Genomic DNA, 16,195 nt, shown 5'->3' with positions numbered 1-16,195 from the left:
AGGAATCGCTTAGTTACCTGCTCACGCACTCTACACCTACTTTTGGATCATTCATTGGCTGGACTAATCCGTTTTGGGGCCCCCTCGATCCAAAAAAGTGGTTTTCAAAGTGTGTGTTTGTATGTGTGGTACAGCGAATGTGCCTATTGGGTCTGATGATGATTGGATTGTCCAATCGAAATCGATCACCACTTACCATGTACGTCAATTTAATAACACGTACAAGAAGTTATTTAATAAAAAGTGCTCACCGGCCGGCTTCTACTCCTACTACTATAAACAATTTTGACTTTTCATCACTCACTCAAGGGCTCGAGTTTGAGTGGCTTCTTCTACTTCTTAATTTTAATTATTCTCAATTCTGAGACTGGGCGTTGGGCGTTGGCTGGCTCTTGATTGCGAATTGCGATATATTATCTTCTTCTTATCATCTTGTCCTTGCCGCCGTCCGTGTGCAAAGTAAAAGTAAACACCCCCACCACCACCGGCACCGGCGGCACCACTCCCTCCCGCTTCCCATCCCACTGTCACTGTCATATAAGTTCAAGTTAGTGCTGCGTCATTTATTTCATTATTTTATAACTTTTGAAGTTGTCCACAGTAAATTTACTCAGATTTCAGGTGAGTTACGGTAGCTGTAAGTAGGCCTAATCATTAGAGCTAAGGCACTAAGTACTGTGTCCAAATCCGATTGCCACTGTTGTTAACCCAACCCTCAGAAAATACAAGGCCCCACGAAACACTTGTTACAACTTGTAACTTGTAATATCCATTAGATTTACATTTGGCGATCTACTGATTTACTAATTATTAGATTGTAGTTTATTATGAAACAGACCCCTGGACATTTAAAGCTATTAAGGCTTTGTTGCAGGGCCTATAGTTATCAACCTTCAGCCTAAGTTAGAAACAATTTGCAACAAGGGGAGATATTAAGTTTATCTCAACACCACTGTGGTGGCAAAAACTTAGTGGTTTAGTATTTACAACTTTTCAAGCATATTACACTTAACTTAGCCCTTTTGCAGTCTTAGGCCTACCTTCTTAGGTTTAGCCTGAAGAAGAAACAAAGAGCAAGTGAGGCCTAGCCTATTTTATTTTAAGCCCTGTTTAACTTACACTAGAGTTTGGAACAAAATGTTTGGAAATTGTTGTTGGTAACACTTTTTTTTAACAAAAGTTTACAACAGATAACTTAGTGCATGTTATTTAATCACCGTTCCCGAGAACACGATGTTAGTCCGTGTAGTCACGTGGTGGTGGGTTGGCAAGGGGGTAGCGAAGAAGAGTCATTGTGGAAGGAAAATACATTAGGTGTGCTATTCCTGTCATAGGTGTGCGTCGCTGGTTCATATAAATGAACAATTTTGTACTATTGCGGCAGCAAAGTGCTAACTTAGGCTGCACTTTACTTTACGTCCTACACTCATTCGAATGAAACAACCAAATGAAAATATCGGTTTATCGAGCGTTTCATTCGATATATCGTTTGGTTAGTTAGGTTAGGTTAACCTTACCTAACTAACCAAATGTTATATCGAACAATCGATATATCGATCGATATTTTCATTCGAATGAGTGTAGGACGTAAAGTAAAGTGCAGCCCTAACTTATAACAATAGAAAATTATATGCCTATTGTGTTTCAGATAAGACATGGCACCGAAATACAAGTTGTCTTACTTTAATGTGAAAGCTCTTGGAGAGCCTATCAGGATGATGCTTTCATATATGGGCGAGGAATTTGAAGATCACCGATTTGAATCTGATGAATGGGTTAAAATCAAGCCAAGTGAGTTAAGCCTTCTGTATGCCTACTTAAATTCTAGGGCCTGAAACTTAAAAATCTGACTCCTTTGGCTATCGAACATGAAAGTAAAACCAACTCGATTCGATCAATAACAAAACTTTAAATATCGATTGTACCATTTGATATAAATATGATGGAGTAACTTAGGATATCAAAGTTTTGTCAAATTATAAGTTACGAGTGCGACTGTTAAATCGTAAGTTATTATTTCTAAGAGAAAGCGTTAAAATGTATCGTACCTATTGATTGATAGCCCAATAACAAGTGGGTCCACAGTCGATCCTGTTTAGGATCAAATCGATGGAATTTTCCACCGATTCAATGTTGAGCCTGAGAGAGCATTTAATTTTAGAATCGTGAAAACAGTATCAGCCAGTAGTAAGTTAGTCTTCGTTGGTAATATTTCCAGGTGTTCTCTCCAAGTAGCCTAGTCCTAACCGTACGCTCTCTCATAACCGTCTGTTATGGGACTGGGTCTAGGTCAGGTCAGATAACTCAAAAGGTCATTTAAAATATACTATTATGTGAACACCTCAAATAGGCGCTGTAGGAATAGCACAGATGTTTGGTTCAATGAAAAACCTTGTTCATTTCATTTAACGAGTGTGTGATTTTGTTGTTGTTTTCTAATTTTCAAGAAACAATAACAGTTGCATTCATGCACTTTCATACTAATTCCTTTAGTGAGTTTCATGTGTGGTTCCCAACAAAACACCAGCTTGGTCATTGTTCTATTTATTGCTGTGTTTTGGATAGAAACCGGTATCTCTAAATTCCTAAGGTATAGAGCAGGTAAGTCAACTGCTATTCGTTTTTCTATCTTGTTTAAGACGGTTAATCGTAGTGGCTGATTGATCCAGGGTTGGTTTAGAGAGAATCTACCGTACATTGTTAGGAGCAGTGCTCGATTTGCGGTGGAACGGAGTTCCGGTACTTCTCTTCTGGAAAGATAAAAATATTGGCATAAATAGGTACTGATCACATTAAATAGGTCACAGTTCCGGCAAACAAATTGAGCACTGTTTAGGGGTAAAAACAATGATTTAATGCCCAGAGTAGCATTGGTCCGTGTTCAACCAAAAATTGTTATCTACCTTGTGTTGTTACAGCCACTCCATTCGGCAAGTCTCCTGTGTTGTACGTGGACGGCAACCAGTTGTGTCAATCTCGATCCATCACTCGCTATCTCGGCCGCAAGGCTGGTCTAGCTGGCAAAGACGAATGGGAAGATCTCCAGATAGACATGATTGTTGATGTGATCGATGACTTCAGAGCTGGTAAGTGTTACCATAGACAAAAAGAAATAAATATAGACTGTCAGCTGTGCTGCGGTTAGCGTATATTCCGGCGCCGACCGCTAGGGCTAATGTGTAGTTACAGCGCACACCGCTGCAGCATCAAGCGCTAGCGACCGTTTCCATAACAACTTGGTAGTTGGGAGTAGTGTTGCCAACTTTGGAGGAATTCCCCGGGATTGGAGTTTACTGACTTATTTAATATTAAGTTGTAAATTAATTTAAATGCCATAATTTATGGTTTTTTTAAAACATATATTTGTTATACTTTAGTAGTTTCATTACAATGATTCAAAGTTTTACTTTATTAATCCATAATTTTAGGAAGTGGTTTTGGAAGGTTTTGTTTTATATTTGCAAGGTAAAATCTAATTAACCAGGGTGTCTAGTAGTCGGGGAAAACGGGAATGTCAGGTATTAGTATTGAATTTCAAAATGGTCTTGAAAAGTTGGGATTTAGTCCTTATTTGATATCAAAGTCGGGAAATTTAATGATTTTACCGCGATCGCGCTAGACAACGATCACATTTCCGTGATGGCGCAAGACGATGATGACACGACCGCGGGAGATGTTCTTAAACCGCGACCGTGCTAGACGACGTTTTCGTGACCGCGGGAGAAATGATCACGTCTTTTCTACGATCACGCAAAACGATAATGTCTACACGGCCGCTGAAGATGTTCACGATTTTGCCGCAATCGTCGACGACGATGACGTTTCGGGACCACGGCATTCAATGATGATGTCTACACAGCCGCGGAGGATGTTCATGATTTTGACGCTATTGCAGAAGACAATAATAGCGATATAGTAAGCATTTCGTTTGCAAGAGTGGTAGTGCTGGTAACAGCTGGCGAGTAGTCGACGATGAAACCGAATAGAATACCGATAACCGATATCGAACGGCGATAACGCTCTAGCGGCAGATCGCAAAATCTTTCTTTGACAGTCTATATTTAGCCTACTCTATTGTCTATGGTGTTACTTGACGTAACTATCTTGAGCAAGTAGCCAAGGTGAATGACTGACCGAAAATTTTTAGGTTGTATTGTATGTGTACATTTGCCTCAGTTAGTATTGTTTTGTTTTTTTTACCAGCTGCTTTCTGTACTCATTTTAGATCAGAAATTCGTTCAGTGTATAGTGTATTCGTTCAGCTTTGCAATAGACTACAACAATGCTATAGGCTTTTGACAAAGCCCCCCCCCCCCCCCTCATCACTACCACACCCACTGCAACAATGCTAATATTTTGTTAGTTTAAACGTCAATAACTAACTTAACGACCATTGTGTAGATAGTAGTTAGTTCCCAAACTATGGATTGCGACCCATCAGTAATTTTGGTGGGTCGCAAGAAGAGGCCACACATTAAAAGTGTTTTTATCAGGACTCATGATTTTTCATGATTGCCAGGATATGGTCTTGTGAGCCCCAGAATAGTACCAAGTGGGTAGCAAGGGGCAGGCTGTACATTAAAACATGTACTACACTCATCCTTCACTCATATTTGGGTTAAAATACGCACATAGTGGCGTCCCCATCTTAAATAATTGATAATTGATAATTAATTGATATTTTCAGAATATTCACTGTTAAACGTGATTGATAAGTATGTCTTTTAGCTTAAAACTAAGAACCAACTTAAATTACTAATCGTTTGGGAAATTTGAATTCTCAATTTTATGTAGGAAAATAGGGAAGGCTCAACTTGTCTTCATTTGTGTAATAGGTTCACAAAAACTTATTTGGGTAATCTCCTTGTTGTTGAGAGTAACGTCCTTAAAAAATTATATACAGAAACAAGTCTCAGATTGATATGCCTAGTTAACAAAGTAGGCCGATGTTCTTTTTTTTAGTAAAAACAAGACATTTTCTTTCATCAGAACCAAAAATATCAAATTTTAACTTTGATAGCCTAGATTGAGTACTTTTATTGTAAAGTGGTGGAATGGTGGAACCGTTTAAAATAAAATAATTAAATAAAAGTACTTATAAAATTTTGTTTGTTTTTACAGAACTGGCAAAGTATGAGTATGAGAAGGATGCACAAAGGAAGGCAGCTGTGAAAGGACCTCTGTTCTCTGAAATCGCTCCATTCTACTTGAAGAAGATCGATGCAGTCATCAAGAATAACAACGGTTTCTTGGCCAATGGAAAAGCAAGTTAAAATTAAATTATTTCATTCCCCTATTTTAACTTGATGTTTCACAAGGTTTGATTCACAAATAGTAGGCTACGCACACCTTACTCTTCTATTTTGTGTACAGTAGACTCCCTCTTATCCGGACACCTTTTAACAATATTTCCGATTATTTAAATGATAAGTAAATATATTTTAGTTTAAGCTATGTGGATTTTAGTTTTGTTATGTAACTTAGTGTTTAAGATCTCTGACAATATCACCTGTTTCACCAGCTAACGCTGGATCTGTGAAATGTTTTTGTGATAATAAAGTAATATTTCATTTCATCTGTTACACTCGGCAGAAATACATCTCTTTAACCGGACAATTTTTATCAGCACATTGGTTTAACCGGACTAGATCGGCAGTAAGTGGGCAGTACTGAAACAACTGTTCTCGTGGGAAAGATTTGAGACCAGTGATCTAAATACAATGCTCTCCTAAATTTAAGTCAAATATCACTGTGGCCGTTTACGAGTTTTTGGAGACATCGGTTTAACCGAACCGTTATTCGAACTGGCCTCGGTCCCGAGGAGTCCGGATAAGAGGTAGTCTGTCTACTGTACATCTAATTCACTTTTCAGTTGCTAATGAGAATAGAGACATTGTTGTAAATTTAAACCAAACATCAATATATTCTCAAAACTCAGTTAATTACCTTGGAATTGATATAGATTGGCAACTTAATTGGCAAACAAACATTAAGAATCTATCAAAGAGACTAAGATCAGCTATACTTGTTCTTCGGGTAATTCGACATACTACAAATTTAGACACACAATTAGCAGTATACCACGCTTATTTTTCTTCCATTATGAATTACGGTTTAACGGTATGGGGTTCTTCTAGTCATGCCGAACAAATTTTTATCCTCCAAAAAAGAGCAGTTAGAGTCTTAGCGAAAGTGTCCCAAATTACTCACAGTAAAGAGTTTTTCATTCAGTTTAAAATTCTTACTTTGTATAGTTCTTATATCTTTAAACTAGCTTTAATGGTTAAAAGTGATTTTGACACATTCATGGAAGATCAACATGCCCATCCTCACAACACTAGATTTAAAAACAATATAAAACCAGTTCAACACAGACTTAAAGTATTCCATTTATCTCCTCAGTACATGGGCCCAAAAATATATAACAAATTACCTTCTTCAATTAGGGACACTGATTCATTCCCTAAATTCAAAAAGAAGTTAAAAAACTTTCTTTTGGAGAAGGCCTTCTTCTCATTGGAGGAATATATGGAAGCTATGTAGATGTTTAAGGCTCAACATATGAAATTTATTTTAGTAATAATTTTAGTATAATAGAGACAATAAAATATTGTAACAATGACGAATCACCTGTCTGAATATGATGTTATGTGATTATTGGAAAATAAATAAATAAATAAATAAATGGCTTGTGAGGAGAGCGAGCTGGTCGAGTGGTTAGAACGCGGGACTTTAGTCCCTGAGGTCCCGGGTTCAAATCCCACCAAATCACCGATAGATTTTATCTTAGTGATAATGCCGCAACCCCTAGGTCTAGCCTGAAGTAATGTGAAAGACAATCCAAGGCCCATGCATAGCATTCTAGGAATTGAAAAATGGTTTGGTAATTTGTTTATATTCTCCTGTTGACCTCATCTTCTGTTACAGTTGTCTTGGGCTGACGTATATTTCTTGGGAATCAGCGACTACCTGAGCCATATGTATGAATCGGACATAGCTGCCGACTATCCCAACATCAAGGCTCTCCTTGTCAATGTTTCCTCGCTACCAAAGATCAAGGCTTGGATCGACAAGAGACCTGCCACTGATTTGTAAGCTGTTCTTCCACGACTATTAGGGTCCACAGATTGTCTTCCCTCAAAATTATATTTTGATGTACGTAAAAGTTTATTAAATTTTGTTTTCATTATATGGGTTTTTCATTTACTACCTATAATATCTTTTTAGTGCAGATTATGAGGGTGGTTTTTGCAGATTTTTTTAAAAAACAGCTTCATGTTGATATTAGCTTATCTTCTAAATAGCCTACCTAAATAAACGATATCAGCAACCTTACGCATACGTTCTCCCATTAGGTTGTCAAAAACCCATAGGCCTAATGGGTAAGGGCTGAACACAAAAATTGAAACAACTTTTGAACCCTATTTCTTTATAGCATTAGTAGTTTTACCATTTTGTTTAAAGTTAAATGTGTAATAATACTTAATTGTGATAAAAATATTACCATGTTTGTGATTGTGAAAATCCAGTTTTCCCGGAAAAACAGGATTCCTGCGATTTCATGGAAAATTCACCATTAAAAACCAATATTTAAAAACACAGGGGTAAAAGCCGAATACCAAATTAAGTCAAATCAGACCACATAATATATTGTATATATTATATAAATGTTATCAATTGTTTTTGGCCTCTGGGGACAATGTAATGAAATGTAAATTGGTCCCCAGTCTAGTCTTGCCGTGCCGGCGTAACACCTACGTTAATAGCTACTTCCAATCAGGAAATTCGCTACCTTTATATACTCTTAATTAAATGTGGAAGTGATATAGGTATACAGCGGTAAGAAACCTTCTTTAAACCTACTACTACTAGTTTCTTTTTAACTTTTACTTTTTTTTAAATTTTTTAAGTATGACCTGTCTTATTAGAGTGTAAGAGACAATAAAGAATGGAAAGTAAATAAAAGATTCGTCTTAAAACACTTAAAACATATATTTACGCTTATACTGTTATTCACAATACGGTAAATAATATACAAAAAGGATGGTAAGTGGTGATCGATTTTGATAGGATACTCCAATCATCATAAGACCCAATAGGCGAATGTCGATCAACATCTATCACCTCTTACCATCTTTTTTGTATATTTACCGTCTTGTGAATAACAGTATAAGTGTAAATGTTTTAAGTATTATAAGACGTATTTTTTATTTACTTTCCGTAAATTTAACAACACGTACAATGCTGATCAAGAAGTTATATAATAAAGAAATATAAAAAAGTATCGTGTTTTTTTGTGATAACTGGGGAAAATTGAATGTGTAACTTGCGTGTTTTGCTGCACTCCATTAGGTATTCCGAACTTTTCTTAAGCAGTAAAATGCCATTTTGCACACTACGAGGGTAGTTTTTTTAAGGGCTGTTTTTGCGTATAGCTCTGTAGTTCCTGTGTACGCCACAACGAGGCTCCTCACCACTTACTGGCCTTTGAAAACATTTACCTTTGTGGTCTCCTGTGAGAAGTCTGGGTGCCCATGGACATTTTTACACTCCCTAACCCATTTATGCACTCATCACACTGGCCATAACATCTGGCGGTGAATTTCGGAATTGGATATGTTTCTTGTGGTCAAAAAACATTTCACTAACTTTATCTTGCATGCCGGGAGAGGAAATCATTTTAAAACTTTTCTTGACGCACAGTGAAGCGTACACATCAGCCACAGAGAATCAAATGGTTTTATTCTGTTCACAAATAATCGCAATAAGCAGTCAGAGGTCTCGTTATTCTGGAATTTCGGAGCCATACACAAAAACGGCCCTTTAGTTTATGTTTCACTACCCTGGTATTTACGGAAATAACTCTATTATTTGTAAATCCTCGTGCAAATCACAACTTCCTCTACTTCAAAACACCAACTATCATGAGATCAAATGGATAGTCAAAACACAAAACAATCAGTATAAACGTTGTATTTGCTATGTACATAAGCAAGGCTAACAGTCCAGTGCTTTTGACACTTTTAGTGGATTAGTGACTCGGCTTGTTAACTTACAAAATCTACTGTGCATTTCACATTTAATTACAACGCTTTTCAAATAAACGATTTCATAACGAGAAATTCAACCAGGTTCAATAACGTGTTCTTACTAACCTGACTTAGCCAATGTTACTTGTGATCGTGTAAACCTAAAGCAGGTCATAAAATAAAATTGTACAACGATTTGCAATCTCTTTTAAATTTGTTCTAAAAAATATCGTCTTTCAATAGTTACTGTAATTTTAATCGTTTCACAAACATATTTACAATTTCTGTTCAAGTTTACAAAGATTTACCTCTTCTAGTGCCATTACAAATTTTATATCCACTAATGTAACCCGTTTGTCTGATATCCATTCAGGAACATTCTTTACAATGAACAACCATGTTTTGAAAATTGGCTCTCGATCAACCATTTCCAAAATTAAAGTAAATAAGATAAAATGGTCACACAAATTTATTATATGTGTTTCCGTCGTAATTAGAATTAATTAGTATATTTCATCACTAGGGTGTAAAGTGAATCTTTTCAACCCGAGCTAATGTTTTACAATTGAGGCGAAGCCAAGGTCGGCAAATGAGCGATGGTTAAAAAGACACTTTTTGTCCGTATGATGAACTATATTTTTCGTCATATTGCATCACTTATTAACAAACTAAGCTAGAAAACAAAAAAAAACTGTTTTTGTAAGGATAAACTCTCAAAACGACTTCTAGGTTTTCAATTCAATAAGCTGAAACCTAACCTAATAAATCAATTGATAATTAGTTTAGATCCATGTGATTGCTACGATCGAAATTTACATCTGTATAAAAGCTGATTTTTACTCCCTAGAGAGTATAAGAAGTACTTTAGACCCGCAACGCATGTATAAAAAACGGATGTTTTTGCTGCAGTATGACGAAAAAGGTATTATGAAGGGAGAAAAAATCTCACTGTAAAACTGTTGAGAAACAATAAATGCATAAAAGATAAATAAATATTTCCCACTAAAGGTTTAATCTGAAAAAACGTTTTCTTATTGCCAACCTTAGGACCGTTTTATGGTTTTTTACCCTACATAGAAACATGATATGTCAAATGTTAAAAAAAGATGTGACTTGTAAAAAAATTATATCCGAAACGCCACAATTTTGATTATCATAAAATAAATTTTTTTAAATTAAACATTTTAGAAAAATTTAAAAAAGGCACTGAAAGAGGTTAACCACATGACATGAGATTATGAAATGATTAAAGAGGTTTGTACATGTTAACTATCACACTGTCTTTTAGAAAACTGGACTACTTTGTACTCAAGTGTTTTACTGTACAGCAAGCATTTGACACGAGAAATATATTTTGACAATTTAATTTACACATAAAGTTGCAGTTTATTTACAATATATCAATATCAAACAATTTTTGAATATTTATATAAATTTGACAAAAGCTTTTGACACTTAGATAAACTAGTCAATATTCTGGTAGTTTGATTGTGGGGTCAAATAATTAATTGTAGGAAATTATCTTTTCCTACAGTTACCTAACAATGTACATGTTCTCTCACTGATTTGAGAAAGCAAAGTGGCCAATTCGCTCATCAGTGAGACAATGTTAACATTGTCTCACTCCAGATTTGCAATGTGAAGGCACGAAATAGTGAGCGCGTAACATGCAGACAAGGTCGTATGCGCGCGAAATACGTTGGCAGCACTGGCTGTAAATCAGCTGGTCAGCTGTTGTATTTGTCACTTCACATTAAATGTTATATTAAAAGTTCACTTCTGTGTAAAAATATTTTACGTTTCTTTACTAATTAATTTGTTTGCCTATGGCCTATGGCTCGTGAGTAAGGATTTCTCTCGAATGAGTCAATTGCTCACTTTGCTCACTAGTTGCACAAATAACTATTTTCTACCGTGGACATTTATTTATCCCCATATAGATTTAAAATTTTTATGGATCAGCAGAAGACAATTCAAGACTAGTTTATGTTCAGCGAGTGTGTATTTTACTCACTTTAGAAATATTACGACCAAATTTGATCTACATGTAAGCTACTCAATTATCAATCATTGAGATGGGGACGCCGTCTATGTGCGTATTTACCCAAATATGAGTGAAGGATGAGTGTAGAATGGAGTGTGATGATCTGTGTAGCTTTGCTCAGCTGTTATTTAACTAAGACCGAGAAAGAATTGTTACTGAACAGTCCACACTCGAACATGACCAGACAAGAAACAATCATTGATACAGACTTCAGATTCTGCAATAGGATAAGAAGTCTACTTGCAGCAAAAAACAATGCCAAAATAGTAAAAATTAAAGAGTATTTTCCTTCAAATGAGGCAAAACCCCAAGTAGAGAATCTAAAACAAAAACAAAGCATTTGACACCCACAGTTAATACAATCAGTACATTGACCAGTTTTATTTTACCATTTTAAAGTGTATTTTTATGATATGATTATATAAATTACAAGGAGTAAACATTGATATGAAATAAACTTGGAAGAAAATGAATTAAAATGGGTGGATAAGACAAAGAATGGAAAATTTATTTTGCTAACTACCTTAAAATGTATAACACAAAAAAATGATTTATCAGGAAATGATTCTTTTTTTAATAAATACAATTTGATGAAAAACTGGAAACTTCTGATGTTGTACAATGTATTACTGAAAAATTGCACAAAAAAATAAGAATACACAAAAATCAGAGTAAGTTTATAATTTGATATCTACAAGGAAATAAATAATCTTACAATAATCTTAACAATTGTTTAGGCTAAATTCAATTAACAAAATATATCACATAAAATAAATAAAAAATCTTTAATACACGTCTCGACTTTTTACAATAAATTAACAAATTAGTTTGTCCGAAGTTGTCATGTCCCCTCCGAAATGTTATTTGGTTACTTCTGACACCAATTAACAGTGTTACGATAGATTACAGATGTATTAATAGAATATCCTAGTATAAAACGTATGTCTATATATTAAAAATCTCTCAAAACATCGGGAACTCATATAAAAACTATTACCTAACGTTGCTTTAACAGTGTACAAAAGACGAGTTTTACTCGATGTTTGGTGATGGAGATCCCTCGACAGTGATGACGTCTTATTCTACTTGGTAAAGAGGAATCGGCCAATCACAATGCACGTACACTGATAACAGCTTCGGTGGCAAAATGAAGAACTATCATGATGTGTCGCCCACCTGAGAACAACATCTTGTTATTATTTAGGGAGTGGGGAAAGTATGAGAAATTAAAATAAAACATTTGTAGGCCTACTCATTTTAACAAACTTTCAAAGAACCACAAGGCTACTTAAAATTTTGGAAAAGGTTTTTTCCTTAAACCTACATACCATTTATAGTACAAAATTCACAAGAGCTGGTAATAAATAAGGTCACCATAGAGTTCTTGACGCCAAGCAACCTTATTCAAATCCAGTTGACGGACAAGAATTAAGTAAGTGACGGACGTAAAAAATGTGCGTAAAGGGTGGAGGGAGTTTGGAAGTGGTCGGATAAATTAAATGTTATGTAGACAGCATCATCCTCTTCCGCGACTGAGGCAAAACACTTTTTTTCAATTGCTTCGCAGATCTTTGCAAAATACTCCAAATTACAATAAAATCTCATCAGCAAAATTTCTGACTATCCTAAAGGGGTATGGTCGCAATTCACTCATATAACTGGAGTTGTACTGTAATTTGCTTTGTTGCAACCGGAGACCTTCATTTACGGATCAGCCTTGTAGCTCACTACAATTGCAGCTGAGAACAAAAATAGGTTTTAAAAAACAAGGCTAGAGGAATAAATCGCTATATGATAAATCTTTTATTTAACTCTGTGAGTACAGCCCTTCAATTATGTAAATAGCCTCAGCAAATATATTTCTATTTGAAATAAATAATTGAACAAGCTGCAACTCTGATAATATTTACCTGACGAGGGGCGAGACATGCCTGCTACAAGTCCTTGAGCAAGGCAGACTTGGCGTTCTTGAGCTTGTCTAGCCTCCTCTGCAGGTGGGAGTGAGAAGTCTCCAGCTCCTCTACACGAGACTGAGCTTCCCTTAGCTACAACAATATCACAATCACTACAGGTATAACATGTGACCAATCAATCAATCAATCAATAAAATCTTTATTCAAAACGTACAGATACATTGTACATGAATGCGTCATTATGTTATTTTTAAATAACATAAAGGAATATATTACATAAAGTTAAAAGATTTTTATAATAACAGTTTTTAGATAAAATAATACATTGCTTAAAGTTAGATAAAATTAATACATTACTTAAAGTTAAAAAAATCATCCAGACTATAAAAAGAATTTCCTATTAAAAATTGTTTCAGTTTCTTTTTAAATTTAATTGTGCATTGCTCCTTCCTTATGCCATCTGGGAGTTGATGGATAAATTTAATGCCAATATACTGAGGACTTTGCTTATATTTTTCTTTTTTATGATTTTTAATTGTGAAATTTTGTTTATATCTAGTATTGTAATTGTGGATATCCTGTTGTCGCTCTAATTTTGATTCATTATTTTTTACATAAAGAACTGTTTTATAGATATATAAACACGGAACTGTTAAAATTTCCAAATCTTTGAAATATTTTCTTAAAGAATTTTTGCTAGAGGTTCTTTCTAAATTTAGGATGTGTCTAATAGCTTCCATTTGTAATAATAAAATTCTTTTTAAATTTTGATTACTCGTACCCCCATAAATTTCAATGCCATAAGTTATATGGGAGTGAATGTGGGCATAGTAAACTGTTTTAAGGGTTTTTACATTGCAAAAAGGTAAAAACCCTTAAAACAGTTTACTATGCCCACATTCACTCCCATATAGACAGTTGACAAGTTGTTGTTTTCACAGCTGTGGAGGCTCTTACTAGACTCTGTAGGGTGGTGAATGAATAAACGAGATCTTGTGTGTTATTAGCCTCAAGAGGTCAGGTGTTGTCATGAAAAATAAAATGTTAAACATCAACTTTAGTTCGGCCATTTCATTTTAAAACTGAATGCACTATTTCCGGACATAACTTAAATTTATTACATTGTCCCTGTAGACTTCAAACACTTGACGATAAATGTCTAAAGATTTTATGTTTATAACCAACAAAAACCGTGTAACAAGCAGCACCTAACAACTAGCGGGATTTTCAGTTGCAGCATATTTTTTTCTTTAATATAACATGCAGCACAACCACACTTACACGGTAGGCTAGACAATCGTTGAGAAGGCGAGTGAGTTTGTACTAGAAAGAAGTGTGCGATCGGTCCGCACCTTTCGTTGTGGCCCATAAACATCCCTTGCAAATTTACCATTCAAATTTACCTTCACCACAACTCCCTGGCTTTATTGTAAAATTTCAGATATTTTCAAAACAATTTAAATCAAGTTTATTTGACATCCAGTAAGCAAGCAGCAGAGTGAAATTAATAATCAACTATCACGGAGCAGATAATTTAGGAACACAAAAGTTAATTTTGATCTAAATAAAAAAGATTTATAAACTCAATGTAAGACAGTAAGACCTTTCTTCAATAACTACAAAACTAACTATTAGAGCAATGGCAATGGTAGAGCAATAAACAGGCTTACCTCTCTTTGTAATTTTCTCTTTTCTAATTTTAACTCGTCTTCTAATTTTTCCGAAGTTTCGGCAATAGATTTATACCGAACTACTTGGGTCTCCAATCTTGCGACCTGAAAACCAAACCACATTGAAATACTAAAATACAATGAATTATTTCATTAATAAGTTCTATTCATTAAACCATCTTTTAGACAAAAAATAATTAATAAAATTGTGCTAGGTAAAATGTTAATGACTAAAATCATTGCTGTGGGGTTAAACTCAGCACGTATTTATTCACAGGGATACTAAGTATGGCTTTAAATAACACCTTTAAGCTTCATGAAATATTTTGTATTTAGACAAATATATAAAAGAGATAAACAGAAAAACATATTCAGTTATGTCAAGGCATTGCTGAATATGTTTTTAGGACAAGCCCCAAAGTACATATTTCTGTCCTGCAATTCCAATGGTATAACCTGTGATTCAACGAACTCAAATAACCTTTACTATATCAAGATCGTAACAAAGATACCAAAAGTAGTTTGACTCACATTGGCCTGTAGAGTGTTAACATCTTGTTCAGCCTTCTGCAGTTTGAACTTGTAATCACCTAGTAGTTTGTTGGCTTCTCCTGCAAATGTAAACAATCAATATAAAAACTATAAGCAGGGTGTCTAGTAGTCGGGAAAATCGGGAAAGTCGGGAATTAGTATTGAATTTCAAAATGGTCTTGAAAAGTCGGGATTTAGTCTTAAATTTGATTACAAAGTCGGGAATTTTCATGATTTTGGCGCGATCGTCGTCTTGCGTTTACGTAACTGCGAAAGCCAATGATGATGATGACTACACAGCCTCGGGAAATGTTCACGATTTTGCCGCGATAGTGGACGACGACGATGACGTTTCCGAAACCACGAGAGACGACGAAGACGTTTCTGTGACAGCGGGAGAAGACGATGACGTTACCTTAACCGCAGGAGACGACGATGATATCTGCTCGGCAGCGGGAAATGTTCATGATTTTGTCGCGATCGTGGACGACGACGATGACGTTTCCGTGACCGCGGGAGACGACGATGATGTCTACACGGCCGCGGGAAATGATCATGATTTTGCCGTGATCGCTGACGACGACGATAACGTTTCCGAAACCACGAGAGACGACGATGACGTTTCTTTGACAGGGGGAGACGACGATGACGTTTCCGTGACCGCGGGAGACGACGATGATATCTGCTCGGCCGCGGGAAATGTTCATGATTTTGTCGCGATCATGGACGACAACGATGACGTTTCCGTGACCGCGGGAGATGACGATGACGTTTCTGTGACCGTGGGAGACGACGATGATGTCCACACGGCCGCGGGAAATGTTCATGATTTTGCCGTGATCGCGGACGACGACGATAACGTATCCGTGACCGCGGGAGATGACGGTGATGTCTAAACAGCCGCGGGAAATGTTCATGATTTTGCCGCGATCGCGGACGACGACGACGACATTTCCGTGACTGCGGGAGATGACGATGACGTTTCCGTGACCGCGGGAGATGACGATG

The 16,195-nt window shown here is 35.9% G+C and overlaps 2 protein-coding genes across 7 annotated transcripts in view; one reads left to right on the top strand and one right to left on the bottom strand.

Moving 5' to 3' along the window:
• Nucleotides 1-491: 491 nt before the first annotated feature.
• On the top strand, nt 492-7,189 carry LOC129002192 (glutathione S-transferase-like). Its single transcript, XM_054429825.1, has 5 exons — nt 492-621; nt 1,649-1,791; nt 2,919-3,086; nt 5,122-5,264; nt 6,928-7,189. Exons 2-5 carry the CDS (start codon nt 1,656-1,658, stop codon nt 7,093-7,095), a joined length of 615 nt encoding a protein of 204 aa, XP_054285800.1. The 5' UTR covers nt 492-621; nt 1,649-1,655; the 3' UTR covers nt 7,096-7,189.
• A 1,768-nt stretch (nt 7,190-8,957) lies between these two features.
• The window catches only part of LOC129002987 (leucine-rich repeat flightless-interacting protein 2), a 63,068-nt gene continuing 55,830 nt past the window's right edge, over nt 8,958-16,195 (bottom strand). For all 6 annotated transcript variants that reach the window (XM_054431153.1, XM_054431154.1, XM_054431155.1 and 3 more), the window contains 4 exons: nt 15,188-15,267; nt 14,657-14,761; nt 12,984-13,118; nt 8,958-12,249 (listed from right to left, as the gene is read on the bottom strand). In XM_054431153.1, the coding sequence (XP_054287128.1) occupies nt 13,008-13,118; nt 14,657-14,761; nt 15,188-15,267 (296 nt within the window). In that variant the 3' untranslated portion in view covers nt 8,958-12,249; nt 12,984-13,007. The remainder of the gene's footprint in view (nt 12,250-12,983; nt 13,119-14,656; nt 14,762-15,187; nt 15,268-16,195) is intronic.

The sequence above is a fragment of the Macrosteles quadrilineatus genome, unplaced genomic scaffold, assembly GCF_028750875.1.
Source record: "Macrosteles quadrilineatus isolate MER2022 unplaced genomic scaffold, UCM_ALF_1.0 Scaffold_9__3_contigs__length_116548681, whole genome shotgun sequence".
NCBI lineage: Eukaryota > Metazoa > Arthropoda > Insecta > Hemiptera > Cicadellidae > Macrosteles > Macrosteles quadrilineatus.
Note: the sequence above shows the minus strand (reverse complement) of the source record. Positions and strands in the feature narration are given on the sequence as shown.